Source organism: Ictalurus furcatus, chromosome 14 (genome assembly GCF_023375685.1).
Source record: "Ictalurus furcatus strain D&B chromosome 14, Billie_1.0, whole genome shotgun sequence".
Classification (NCBI taxonomy): Eukaryota; Metazoa; Chordata; class Actinopteri; order Siluriformes; family Ictaluridae; genus Ictalurus; species Ictalurus furcatus.
The window spans coordinates 27,554,393-27,568,963 of NC_071268.1; the positions used below are offsets into that span (position 1 = coordinate 27,554,393).

Below are 14,571 nucleotides of genomic sequence, written 5' to 3' on the forward strand. Positions count from 1 at the left end.
TGCATCTCTCTCTCACTCCCCTCTCTCTCTCTACTCTCTCTCTCTACTCTCTCTCACTCCCCTCTCTCTCTCTCTCTTACTCTCTCTACTCTCTCTCACTCCCCTCTCTCTCACTCCCCTCTCTCTTTACTCTCTCTCAACTCCCCTCTCTCTCTACTCTCTCTCACTCCCCTCTCTCTCACTCCCCTCTCTCTTTACTCTCTCTCTCTACTCTCTCTCTCAACTCCCCTCTCTCTCTACTCTCTCTCACTCCCCTCTCTCTCTCTACTCTCTCTCTCTTACTCTCGCTCACTCCCTCTCTCTCTACTTTCTCTCTCTTACTCTCTCTATCTCTCTCTCCTCTCTCTCTCTTACTCACTCTCTCTCTCGCGCTCTCTTACTCTCTCCCCCCTCTCTCACTCCCTCCTTTCTCTCTCTTACTCCCCCCTTACTGTCTCTCTCTTATTCTCTCCCCCTCCTTTCTCGCTCCCTCTCCCTCTCCCCCTCTTACTCTCTCTTCCCCCTCTCTCTCTTCCCCCCCCTCTCCCTCTCTCTCTCTCTCCCCCTCTTACTCTCTCTTCCCCCTCTCTCTCTCTTACCCCCCCTCTCCCTCTCTTACTCTCTCTCTCTCCCCCTCTTACTCTCTCTTCCCCCTCTCTCTCTCTTACCCCCCCTCTCCCTCTCTTACTCTCTCTCTCTCCCCCTCTTACTCTCTCTTCCCCCTCTCTCTCTCTTACCCCCCCTCTCCCTCTCTTACTCTCTCTCTCTCCCCCTCTTACTCTCTCTTCCCCCTCTCTCTCTCTTACCCCCCCTCTCCCTCTCTTACTCTCTCTCTCTCCCCCTCTTACTCTCTCTTCCCCCTCTCTCTCTCTTACCCCCCCTCTCCCTCTCTTACTCTCTCTCTCTCCCCCTCTTACTCTCTCTTCCCCCTCTCTCTCTCTTACCCCCCCTCTCCCTCTCTTACTCTCTCTCTCTCTCCCCCTCTTACTCTCTCTTCCCCCTCTCTCTCTCTTACCCCCCCTCTCCCTCTCTTACTCTCTCTCTCTCTCCCCCTCTTACTCTCTCTTCCCCCTCTCTCTCTCTTACCCCCCCTCTCCCTCTCTTACTCTCTGTCACCCCCCCCCCCCCGCTGCTGTTTGAGCTGTTAGACTCATCCCTCTCCTACACAAACACTGACACAACACAGAGACAAGCGGCTTATCAGTGAGGTCACGACCCCGTGGGACAGCGTGATCCTGTGAGCCCTTCCCCTGGCCTTCAAGGAAGAACAGACACTAGCTGGAGCGTTTTTTATTTACTATGATAGAGGCACTAGATGGTAACCTTCAATCCCTAAATATAGGGCTCAGCTCTTCCAAACAAATCTTTAAAGAGAGTAGGGACACTATCTAGTGCACATCTCACTGAAGTAAATAGGGACACTATCTAGTGCACATCTCACTGAAGTAAATAGGGACACTATCTAGTGCACATCTCACTGAAGTAAATAGGGACACTATCTAGTGCACATCTCACTGAAGTAAGTAATAACACTATCTAGTGCTAGGTAGTAAATATTAGGTAGTATCACGTGGTCCTCTCCTTGAAGTAAAGAGACACTAGGTACAGTATATAGTGCACATGTTTGGACTCACTGCCCCCTTCTGGCTGCCTCTGGAATTTCCCATCATGCTCTGGCACGTCCAGTGGAATGTTTTTTAACAGAGAAAGGTTTCCAGGTATTTACTGAGCATTTATCATCATTTAACATCTCACACACACACACACACACCCTTTTTAATAAAGATTTATTCCACAGGTCAGGCAAATATACATTTACATAATCAGTCCTCACCTCTCTCTCTCTCTCTGCTGATGTGTCTCAAGTTAAATAACTCGAGTTCAAGACACACACACACACACACACACACACACACACACACAAAGTTTATTTCTGAATTTAAAAGAAAAAAATACTGATATAGTATAAGAACAATGACAATAACAATAATTATTTCTCATAACAATACTCAAACATCGTAATGCTTTTCCGAGTTTCGTCTCTAAATCAGTCACGCAGTCTTTAAGGTGCAGCACGAAGACCCCGGGTGACGTCGAGGATGAAACCGAACACCGCTGCACCACCACACGCAGTGAGAAAGACAGAAAACACTGTTGTTGTTGTTGTTGTTGTTTTTTCTTATATGTTACGTTAAGTAAGATGAAGGTCCACGTCTTTCTGTCTTTCAGTCTTTCAGTTAAAGCGGTCGCTCTGACGGTTTGGCACACACACTCTCCCCGTACACGGCGTCCAAGCCTCGTCCCATTCCTCACAGCACCTCTGCAGGACACGAGAGAGATAACACGCTCAGTAAATACACATACACACACCACCCTGGTTCACTGAGATCACAAATAAAGAGGAGAACGTCACAATAAGTCGTTTACAGTCGTGCGTATTTGCGTAAAATCCGGGATTAAACACGACGTTGTTTCTCGTTTGTTAAACGAAGCGCTGTTAAAGTCGAATCTAAATCGACGTTTCGCGGCTAGCAGGATGAATACGTCAGCCGTAGGGTTATCCGTTCTGATGACATCAGTCTGCACTTCAGAATCTTGTCAGATGTTCTGTCCAATCAAACACTCTCTAGAATCTGTCCCGCCCACAATGTTTTATAAAAATCCACGGTGCACCTGTCCTTAGTCCGGGGGGGGGGGGGGGGATGTGAGGTAAGCTAAACCAGTGCTGCTCAACCAGGGCTCGGCGGACCCCTAGTGGTCCATGGCGTAATTGCAGGTGGTCGGTGGGAAAGTTTTTTAAATGTTTAAATATTTAATATATCTATAGGTTTGTTTAATGTATCAAAATATATTCAAATATATCATACGTCCATCAAATGTAAGAACAATTTAAGATATGTTTTAAAATGAGCCAATCTGGTTATTCACGAATATCACGTTAGCTGAGCTGACGATTAATTTTACATTTATTTACAAATGTAATGATAATTTGCAAAAACCTGTGAGCGGTAGACAAGTTCAAGTAACACGCCGACGGATAAAATAAACAAAAGATCATTCAGAGAGAATTAAATTAAATGTCACACCAACAATAAAATGTAAAAGAATAAAATCTTGAAATGTTTTTGTTTCAGTGTTTAAATGTCCAATGTTAATAGTATTCAGGTTGAATATTAATAAAATAAAGTAACATATATAGAAATGACTATAATTGCTGTGGATTGAGGGGGTCCTTGTGGATTGTTCGAAATACGCTAGGGGTCCAGAGCTCACAACAGGTTGAACCACTGAGCTAAACGCTATTGGCTATGTACAAAAGGGGAGGAGACACTCGATATGTCCCGCCCCGCCCTGACTTCCCGTTTCGGTGGAAATGACGTCGACAGGCGAAATGATGCTGTGCGTTTCGAGACGCTTTAAATAAAGCGAACAACTTCATCGAGGAGCCGAGCAGGTGTTTACTATAACCGTCGTAAACGTTTGCACCTGCTACATGCTGAGGCTTCATCGGCCCCGCCTTCATCATGAAGGGCTCTCCTCCCTCGAAGGCCAAGATCGGGTCGGTCGCCATGCCGCTCTGCGATTGGCCCTGCCCGTTGCTGTTACTGCTGCTGTGATTGGTCAGCTGGATGATCTCCTCGAAGTCAGCAGGCTCTCCGTTGGAGGACAGGCCGTTGTGGTGTTTGGTGTCCTGGACACCGTTTACCACAGGAGCAGGGTTCCAGGACACGGGGCTGAGAGGAGACACGGTACAGAGACGGGTTTAACGTGTGTCTGCTTCGTCAGTGCTTTATAAACTCTACGGAGTCATAAACACGTCTTTAATACAAGATTAATATAAACTACTTTACCGTACATACTGCACTATAATACATACATGCACATTTGTACATGTGTTTAAGCTAGCTCTGCTACTCCAGTAATCACGGTATAATATTATAGGATAATACAGGAAGTGGGTTTTTATTGAAGTAAAATATTCTAAAATATTGTACATGTTTATGATTATGGCAAAAAAAAAGCTACAACACGTTATACTGGATTAAAGGTCCGATAATCCGGTAAACTACAGTGCGTTAAATTCCCAGATTCTGAACTGAATTTATTATAAATAATAAATAAGTACTGTAAAACCGAGGACGAGAGAAACGAACATCGGTGATTTCAATAATTAATGAATATGCGTAAATATGATTCCGAAGTTTGCAAGGAAAAAAGAAATTCCTGGCCCGGGATTAATTCACCCGGCACTACGCTACGTCTCCGTTAGACTCGGCACATAACGTGTGTATATAAACCACAGTGTGTATAAACTCCCAACGTAAACAGCGCATCGTTTACCTCGCTTTCACCTCTCCCTGTGATCGGTTTAAACCCGGAGTGCTGTTGTTGTGACTGACTGACGGATTCAGGGCAGTGACAGAATCTGCAAAAAGATTCAATAAAAAAAAAATGTATGTATATAAACATGGACTAAATATTTAGTATTGTCAGCTTATTATTGTTTAATAGCACAGTAGTAGTAAAAATCCTGGATGGGGTCCCGTTTCACTTGAATGAATAAATGAATAAATGAATAAATGTACTCCTACATTAGGAACAAGAGGTAATACAGGGAGGAGGATATTTTTGGAAAGTTGTTGAACTCATTGTAGACATTTCCTTATACCGTGACACCGGTTAAGGAGAGTGAAGGCTGGTGTATACTTCTGTGTTGAAGCATGTTTATGGGTAATCGCACCACACAGAGATAGAGATCGACCGATAATCGTTTCCCCCGATATTTAAGCGTTTTTCCGTAATCGGTGATCGGTTTTGTAATATCAGATCCACCGATGAATGCTGCCATCTAGTGCGCGTTTTGAGAACTGCAGCGCAGGAATGCTATCGCGGCACTGAATCTGAATACAGGTAAAGTATGCTTGCTTTGCTTTAATGAATAAGCTTTATTTAACATAACAGCCATTCATGTACAAATGACATTATGTTTATCAAGTATCAAACTGATCAAATATTTCTTATTATAAGATTACAATAAACCAAATATTAAATTCTAGACATTAGTACTCATTTGTCATTTTTTCATTTCTTATTGTCTTCTGTCCGTTCCTCCTTTCTGCACTGAAACCCGAGACTTTCAGGCAGTTTTTCATTTCCTGCCCCCTATTAGACACGTGAAAGTATGACACAGAAGTAAAAACCAGGCCTGTAGTCTCGTAACCAGTGTGTGTGTGTGTGTGTGAGACTCTGACAGTCACTGAGCTAAACTAAGCAGTTAAAACAGGTAGAAGAAGTAAAAGAGAGCCAGCTTACTCGTGTCTTTGCCGTTGAGCTGCGCTGGAGATCTGGCCTCCTTCTGCAGTGAACCAGAGAAGATTATTAAAGTTTAAATATCCAGGAATGATTAAAGGGCCGGGCGATAGGATTATATAATATCAGTATCGTGATAGATCGTGTCACAACACACTTTTCAGAGATATCATCAGTATTCTGTAACATCTATAAACTCCTGTTGGGAGCAGACGATTACCACGAGTACTTTTGTCCTACTGCTCTATATATAAATCTCTAAAAAAAAAACCCAAAACAAACCCAATAGCAACATTTTAAATATTTTAGCAATAAACGTAACTAACAATTTTGATGACAACTGATTTACACCCGTGTGGTTTGAGAGTCAGAGTTGAACTTAGACATCTTTTGAGCTTTTGGAAAATGCTCGTTTCTGATTGGCTGATGGATAGACACGTGATACTTCCTGTAACTATGGCGACGAGGAATGAATGACAAACATGTTCGGGGAAAAAACCCCCCGAGTTATTTATATTGTGTTTTAATGTTAATGTGGAATTTTGGAGCTCACCTTGTCTCCTGTGTCGCTCTTACGGGTTCTCTTCATGATCTCCTCCAGACGCTGCACGCACACACACGCACACACACACGCACACACACACACACGCCACGGTTAATTTAATGTCCGGTTTGTTCCAGACATTATCTAACACTATTCTCAGTCTCTCACCTTCTTCCTCTCCAGACGTTCCTGCTCCTCTTTCTGAAAGTGCTTCTCTCTCTCCAGCCTCTGACGCTCCGCCTCCTCTCGAGCCTTCGACTCCGCCTCCTCTCTCTGAAAAATAAACAGACAAGATAAAGAGAGGTCCACGATTTCTCCGCAAGTCGTAAAAGTCCGAAACAATGAACCACTAAAGTGCAACTTCGACCAGACGTGGTATGGGCATTTCCTCATCCTGCCAGCAGGTGGAGTCAGAGTTCTACACCTGCCTCTTTTTCATTCATTTCATTACTTATCTAAGCGTTTTCTCACTAATACTTTAAGAGCATACAGCCATATGAGTCACATGAGAAACACTAAAACACTGGTTATTCATGCGCCTGTTCTAATATGTTATCGTTTCAATGGTAACAGCTCGTTCACAGGGACTCGTACGGCAGCGACGGACCCACGTGATCGAAGTCTAATAACAAATGAATCTAAACAAAAAATGTGTCCTTCTTTAACAAGCATAGACTCTGAAGTTTTCTGTGTACCCCTTGTCCTTCTCTCTCTTTCCATCTCTCTCTCTCTGTCCCTTTGTCCTTCTCTCTCTTTCCATCTCTCTGTCCCCTTGTCCTTCTCTCTTTCCATCTCTCTCTCTGTCTCCTTGTCCTTCTCTCTCTTTCCATCTCTCTGTCCCCTTGTCCTTCTCTCTTTCCATCTATCTCTCTCTGTCCCCTTGTCCTTCTCTCTCTTTCCATCTCTCGTTCATCGTCCCCTTGTCCTTCTCTCTCTATTTCTCTGTCCCCTTGTCCTTCTCTCTCCCATCCTCTTCCCACTCTCTCTCTTTTCATCCCTTCTTTATCAAATGGTGTATTCTATTCCATCTGCTTTTTATGTCCTTTTTCTCTCACCCCCCCCTCCCCCCTATCCATCCCCCTGTAGGAGTGTGAGGGAGAGATGGGCCTTTCACACTGCTCATGGCTATTCTCTGTGTGCTGATTTAATGCAGCTCGCTGCGCCCTGCTTTCCCATTAAACTGAATCCTACAGAAAACAAAAGCAGAAGAAAGAGAAGAGAGAGAGAGTGCACTTTGTGCTGTGCACATAAAGAGGAGCTGTTCGTGAAAATCATGACGACGAAACACTGCAGATCTGCACGCAGCATTCCTGTGGAATAATGACGTACAGGTTCTCCTTTCCCACGGCACTCACCTGTTTCTGGAGACGCACGTTCTCCTCCTGCTCGGCCCGGGCTCTCTCCTGCGCCTCCTTCTCCTCCTGCAGACGCTGTCGCTCTGCCATTAACCTCTGCTCCTCCTCCCTGCGCCTCCTTTCCTCCTCCTCACGCTGAGCACGCTCCTCCTGTAGAGCTCTGAGAGGAAACACACACACATATATAAACAGAAAAATAAACACACGTTATATACATATAGCGAAAAATAAACTATAACAAGGCATCAATGTATAAAGAGTCACAGCAGATAATAAGCATACAGTACTGAATAATTACAAACCTAACATCTATATCATATTAAAAGAGATATGTATTAACTGATCATTTAATGCGAAGACTGGGTGAGGCCTTTACATTATTTACGACTGTAGTCTGCATGCAGATTTAATACACATTGGGGCACATTCAAATAAAACATTCACAAATTCATACGAAACACTCTCACATTCAAATAAAGCTCTCACAAATTCATATGAAACACTCTACCATTCAAATAAAACACTCAAATTCATATGAAACACTCTCACATTCAAATAAAACACTCAAAAATTCATACGAAACACTCTCACATTCAAATAAAACACTCAAAAATTCATATGAAACACTCACATTCAAATAAAACACTCACAAATTCATATGAAACACTCACATTCAAATAAAACACTCACAAATTCATATGAAACACTCACATTCAAATAAAACACACAAATTCATATGAAACACTCACATTCAAATAAAACACAAATTCATATGAAACACTCTCACATTCAAATAAAACACTCACAAATTCATATGAAACACATTCAAATAAAACTCTCACAAATTTATATGAAACACTCTCACATTCAAATAAAATTCTCACAAATTCATATGAAACACTCTCACATTCAAATAAAACACTCACAAATTCATATGAAATGCTCACATTCATATGAAACGCTCTCACATTTATATAAAACGCTCTCACATTCATATGAAACGCTCTCACATTCACACAAAACACTCACAAATTCATATAAAACACTCACAAATTCATATGAAATGGTCACATTCATATGAAACGCTCTCACAGTTATATAAAACACTCTCACATTCATATAAAATGCTCTCACATTTATATAAATGCTCTCACATTCACACAAAACACAAATTCATATAAAACGCTCACAAATTCATATAAAACGCTCTCACATTCACACAAAACACTCACAAATTCATATGAAACGCTCTCACATTTATATAAACCGCTCTTACATTTATATAAAATGCTCTCACATTCATATAAAACGCTCACAAATCCGTATGGAATGCTCTCACATACATATAAAACGCTCACAAATTCATATGACACGCTCTTACAGTCATATTAAACGGTCTCACATTCATATAAAAACGCTCAAAAACCTGTATGAAACTCTCACATTTATATAAAACGCTCACAAACCTGTATGAAACGCTCACATTTATATAAAACGCTCTCACGTTTATATAAAACACTCACAAACCTGTATGAAACGCTCACAAATTCATATGAAACACATTCAAATGAAACGCTCTCACATTCATATAAAATGCTCTCACGTTCACATATTGCTCTTGAATTCACATGAAATGCTGTTCATTCATATGAAATGTTCTCACATTCACATAAAAAGCTCTAACAGCCGTACAAAATGCTGTCACATTCACATAAAACACTCTCACATTTGCATAAAATACTCACATGCACATAGAAACATTCACATTCACATAAATGTTCTCATTTTCACACAAAACACACTCATATTCATGTAAAACATTTGCATAAAACGCTCTCACATCCACATACAACGCTCACATTTACATAACATCCTCTCACATTCACATAAAATCCTCTCACATTCACATAAACTCTTCTCACATTCACATAAATCCTCTCACATCCACATACAACGCTCACATTTACAGAACATCCTCTCACATTCACATAAACTCTTCTCACATTCACATAAAATCCTCTCACATTCACATAAACTCTTCTCACATTCACATAAATCCTCTCACATCCACATACAACGCTCACATTCACATAAAATCCTCTCACATTCACATAAAATCCTCTCACATTTGCATAAAATCCTCTCACATTTACATAAAATACTCACATGCGCATAAAACATTCACAATCACATAAATGCTCTCATTTACACAAAACACACTCATATTCATGTAAAACATATGCATAAAATGCTCTCACATCCACATACAATGCTCACATATACATAACATCCTCTCACATTCACATAAAATCCTCTCACATTCACATAACATCCTCTCACATTCACATAAAATCCTCTCACATTCACGCTCGATTTCCTTCAAAACACTCAAGTTCATGTAAAACATTTGCATAAAACGCTCTCACATCCACATACAACGCTCACATTTACATAACATCCTCTCACATTCACATAAAATCCTCTCACATTCACATAAACTCTTCTCACATTCACATAAATCCTCTCACATCCACATACAACGCTCACATTTACAGAACATCCTCTCACATTCACATAAACTCTTCTCACATTCACATAAAATCCTCTCACATCCACATACAACACTCACATTCATATAAAATCCTCTCACATTCACATAAATCCTCTCACATCCACATACAACGCTCACATTCACATAAAATCCTCTCACATTCACATAAAATCCTCTCACATTTGCATAAAATCCTCTCACATTTACATAAAATACTCACATGCGCATAAAACATTCACAATCACATAAATGCTCTCATTTACACAAAACACACTCATATTCATGTAAAACATATGCATAAAATGCTCTCACATCCACATACAATGCTCACATATACATAACATCCTCTCACATTCACATAAAATCCTCTCACATTCACATAACATCCTCTCACATTCACATAAAATCCTCTCACATTCACGCTCGATTTCCTTCAAAACACTCAAGTTCATGTAAAATGTGCTAACACTCACATAAAATGCTAACTTTCACACAAAATGCTCATATTCACATAAAACTCTCTCTTTCCCATAGACCACTTTCACACTGACACAAAACACTCTCACATTCTCTCCCAGGTTCTCCCACCTGTTTCTCTGCTCCTGCTCCAGTTTCTCCTGCTCCTCTCTCTCTCTCTGCTCTCGAGCTTGCCGTCGTTTCTCCGCCAACGCTCGGGTCGCCTCCTCCGGGTCTGTAGTACCTGCCATCGTCTTGGTAATGGGAGGGGTGGAGTCAGGTGGAGGAGTGGGTGTGGGCTCTGGAGTCTGAGGAGCTGCTGTGATTGGCTGGGTGGCAGGAGCCGGTGTCACCGGAGAGGCGGAGACTGTGATGGCAGGAACTGAAATGATAACATTAGAGAGGAAATTGAGCATTAAACGACTAAATGTCACTACAATTCTTTTGATATCATGGCTTTCCAAATCCCTTCCACTTATCACTTCCTGATAAGTTCTCCTCTGAACATTAGCCCCGCTGATCAGACTCACTCTTGGCGTCTTTAGCAGGTCCGGTTTCAGCCGGCTGTTCTTTCTTCGTCTCGGTCACGGTGACGGTGCTCACGGCGGGGGCCTGCACTCGGGCCGGGGTCTGTGCGCGGCGGGGGCGGGTTTTAGTGGCAGAAGGAGTTCGTCCTGAGGAGGAGGAGGACGGGGGTTTGGGGGACACGGCAGGACTGGGGGACAGGGGACGACTCCTGGGGGGCGCTGGGGAGGAAACTCGACCCTTGGGTTTAACATTGGTGCTGAAAAAAAAAGAAGAACGAGAGAAAAAAGTAAAGATTGTTATAAGTGAATATTCTATAATATGACCTTAACAATCTTTATCATTTTAACACTCAACGACATCTTATCAATTACAGCTTATTTACTGACGCATATTACAGTAAACTAATTCCACACAAATAACGAAGAATTCATATTGAAGAACAGCAGTAATAATAGTGTCCATCCCATAATAGACTCTTACTGAAGATGTGTTTAACCTTTGTGTAGATTAATATCTGTTTGTTGACACACCTGAGCTCAGGTTTGGGACGTGTGATCGACTCGGACTGTCTCTTCTTCTGCACTTTCTCTTTAGTGATGGCGTTCTTCTCTTTTTCATTCTCTCTCTCCTTGTCCTTCTTCTCCTTCTTAGCCTGTCAAAAGCAAAGTGTTCGTTTGTAAGTGTGCGTACCTGTAGAGGTATGTGTGTGTGTGTGTGTGTGTGTGTGTGTGTGCGTGTATGAGTATGTGTTTGTGTGTATGTATGTGTATGTGTGTGTGTGTATGAGTGTATAAGTGTGTGTGTGTGTATGTGTGTGTGTGTATGTGTGTGTGTGTGTGTGTATGAGTGTGCGTGTATGTATGTGTGTGTGTGTGTACCGGTGCAGAGTTGCGTCTGCGTTGGCGCTGTGTGATATCCGGTGTGCTGGAACTCCAGCGGTCTGCGCTGTGCTGGTGGGTGCAGGCAGCTAACGGAGACGCAGATGGAGAACGGGAACACTGATCTGAGAACACACACACACACACACACCATCACACACACACACCATCACAGTTATTCATCCTGATTATCTACATTAGCTATATAAGCAGACTGAATTGACACTGATCTGAGATCAGACTCAGTAACTGTGTTTATCAGTTTGTCAATATAATCAGTTTACTGAGCTGAAAACTGATCAGAGATCAGACTCAGTAACACTGTGTTTATCAGTTTGAACGTATAATCAGAGTTTACAGCTGATCTAAGTTCAGATTTAAACTCTACCAGATGTTTATTATTTTATCCTATTATACACAACTTTGAGCAGATGACTGGTCTGTTGTCAAACTGTTAATCACACAATCTGAAGATTAGATTTTTTAATTTGATTAATTATGCAAATTAATGCATACTTAATTAGAGAGACTCATTTGCATAAGTACATGCCATTTTTTTAAAAAGCTTCAAACACAAAAATGCTTGTGTATGTGTATGTGTGTGTGAGTGTGTGTGTATGTGTGTGTGCGTGTATGTGTGTGTGTGTGTGTATAAGTGTATGTGTATGTGTATGTGTGTGAGTGTGTGTGTTACACTCACGAGCGTCGCTGCTGTTCAGGAGCGTGGCGGCGCTGCGGCTTCTGGCCAGGAAGGACAGCGTCGGGGTCATGAGTCTCTCCACGATGCGACTCTCCCACGGGCTCAGGCGCAGGCTACGAGCTGTCAGGAGAGGGCGCTGTTAGTCACCCCACACATACACACACACACACACACACACACACACACACACACACACCCCAACTCGCATTCTTCCAACCGGCATGCCAGCTGAATTTAGTATACACTTCTGAGTACCACAAGATTTGCAAAGAAAGTGTCAGGAAAACTTTTACAGTCGCAAAACATATGATGGAAACTATTATGTGAAACCTAAATGTTGAATTATTATTATTCCTTCTTTTTTTTTTAGATATAATTTTTAATAAGAAATAAGTAAAAATCTGCATTTTATTGCACTGTTAAACTAAACTGTTAATTTTCCATAACAAAAACAAAACAATTACATAATATTTCGGATTTATACTTGTGCAACCTTTTACTTGTGTGATGAGTAAATGTTTTTACAGTAAAATTGTAAATTCCAGGTTATTATAATATAAGAAAGGTATAAAAAAACCCGAATTCTAACGTCTTCATTAGACAAAGAAAAATGGATAAAACTAGAGAGATTTGATTAATTTATCAGCTTTCTGTTCAGTTTTAGCTGAATAAAATGGCCGTAAAATGAGCAAATACAAGATAACTTAGATATGACTCCGTATTTTTGTCTGAAGATTAAAACTGAATCCAGAGTAGTTGTCAAAATTGCCATTTTAATTGTGAAATTGATATCACGTGATCATATTGCTCATACTGTTCTCCACAGGAAGTGTGATAAACACTCAGAGCTCCTCGAACACACACTACACCAGTGTTCTTCATTAAATATTCATTTCCATTAGACCACCTTGTTCTCCTTGTCCACACTAGCATGGATGTATTTATTAGAAGCTTTCCATCAAACATGGCATTTTTGCATCATTTTAAATAAGTTGCCCAATCAGAGTGAAACACTGAGAGGATAAAAACGGGGCACGAGTCCGACGGTTTCCTCAGTTTAACCCTAAGCTAAAGAAATGTCCAGACTGCTGCTCTTTTCAAAATAATACATTCAGGAGGAAAATATTCTCGTTGAAGGAGCGGTGTGTAAGTCTGATGACGCCCCTCGCCTCTGCTGAGACTACACATTCAGTTTCCTTTAAAACCAAAAGGAGTGGAGCTAAACAGCTCTGTTCTAATAGTGGGTGGAGCTAAGCAGCTCTGAACAGTGGGTGGAGCTAAGCAGATCTGAACAGTGGGTGGAGCTAAGCAGATCTGAACAGTGGGTGGAACTAAGCAGCTCTGGACAGTGGGTGGAGCTAAGCAGATCTGAACAGTGGGTGGAGCTAAGCAGCTCTGGACAGTGGGTGGAGCTAAGCAGCTGTGGACACTGGGTGGAGCTAAGCAGCTCTGAACAGTGGGTGGAGCTAAGCAAATCTGAACAGTGGGTAGAGCTAAGCAGCTCTGGACAGTGGGTGGATCTAAACAGCTCTGCTTTAACAGTGGGTGGAGCTAAGCAGCTCTGAACATTGGGTGGAGCTAAGCAGCTCAGTTCTAAAAATGGGTAGAGTTAAGCAGCGCTGTCCTAACTGTGGGTGGAGCTAAGCAGCTATGTCCTAACAGTGGGTGGAGCTAGTTTCTGTGATGATTTCTTGAAAGGATAATTACAGGGGTAGAAACACTTAAACATCACAAATGGATGGTTTTTATTAGGAAATATAATCAGCTTATGCCTTATACAGCCTTTCTCTCTCTGTACACACACACACACACACACACACACACCGACTGTACTTTAAAAACAAATGATCCGTGTCTACGCAGGAGCAATAAACCTATTCAAGGTCATCAGCTATGGGCTGGTATACTGCACAAACCTCTGTTGCTAAGCAACGACTGGGTCCTCCCCCCCTTCACTGCGGCAAGACATCCAGCGGAGACGCTGTACCTGAGTGCCACCTTCTCGTATTCAGTATGTATTAAAGTGGACTTTAAAATAACATCAAATCAATGCAGAAATACAATGTTCTCTTATTCTGTTATTTATAAACATGTAAGCAACCACAAAAGAACCTGTTACTTAATAAATAAACCGGTGTAAACGCATGTAGAGAACCGCATGTCGTAATTTCTACTGCTACAACAGCACAGTTGAATTCTGGAATCTGATTGGTCAGAAGGCGTGCATTAATTTAGTATAACAGCACGGCGGTAACGTGAGCGATAGGTTT

At 41.8% G+C, this 14,571-nt stretch overlaps 1 protein-coding gene across 4 annotated transcripts in view; it reads right to left on the reverse strand.

Moving 5' to 3' along the window:
* Positions 1–1,749: 1,749 nt before the first annotated feature.
* The window catches only part of map7d1b (MAP7 domain containing 1b), a 54,293-nt gene continuing 41,471 nt past the window's right edge, over positions 1,750–14,571 (reverse strand). For all 4 annotated transcript variants that reach the window (XM_053641250.1, XM_053641251.1, XM_053641252.1 and 1 more), the window contains 12 exons: positions 12,302–12,421; positions 11,602–11,726; positions 11,254–11,375; positions 10,726–10,979; positions 10,328–10,577; positions 7,189–7,348; positions 6,002–6,106; positions 5,843–5,893; positions 5,293–5,335; positions 4,321–4,405; positions 3,466–3,713; positions 1,750–2,299 (listed from right to left, as the gene is read on the reverse strand). In XM_053641250.1, coding sequence (XP_053497225.1) covers positions 2,289–2,299; positions 3,466–3,713; positions 4,321–4,405; positions 5,293–5,335; positions 5,843–5,893; positions 6,002–6,106; positions 7,189–7,348; positions 10,328–10,577; positions 10,726–10,979; positions 11,254–11,375; positions 11,602–11,726; positions 12,302–12,421 — 1,574 coding nt within the window. In that variant the 3' untranslated portion in view covers positions 1,750–2,288. The remainder of the gene's footprint in view (positions 2,300–3,465; positions 3,714–4,320; positions 4,406–5,292; positions 5,336–5,842; positions 5,894–6,001; positions 6,107–7,188; positions 7,349–10,327; positions 10,578–10,725; positions 10,980–11,253; positions 11,376–11,601; positions 11,727–12,301; positions 12,422–14,571) is intronic.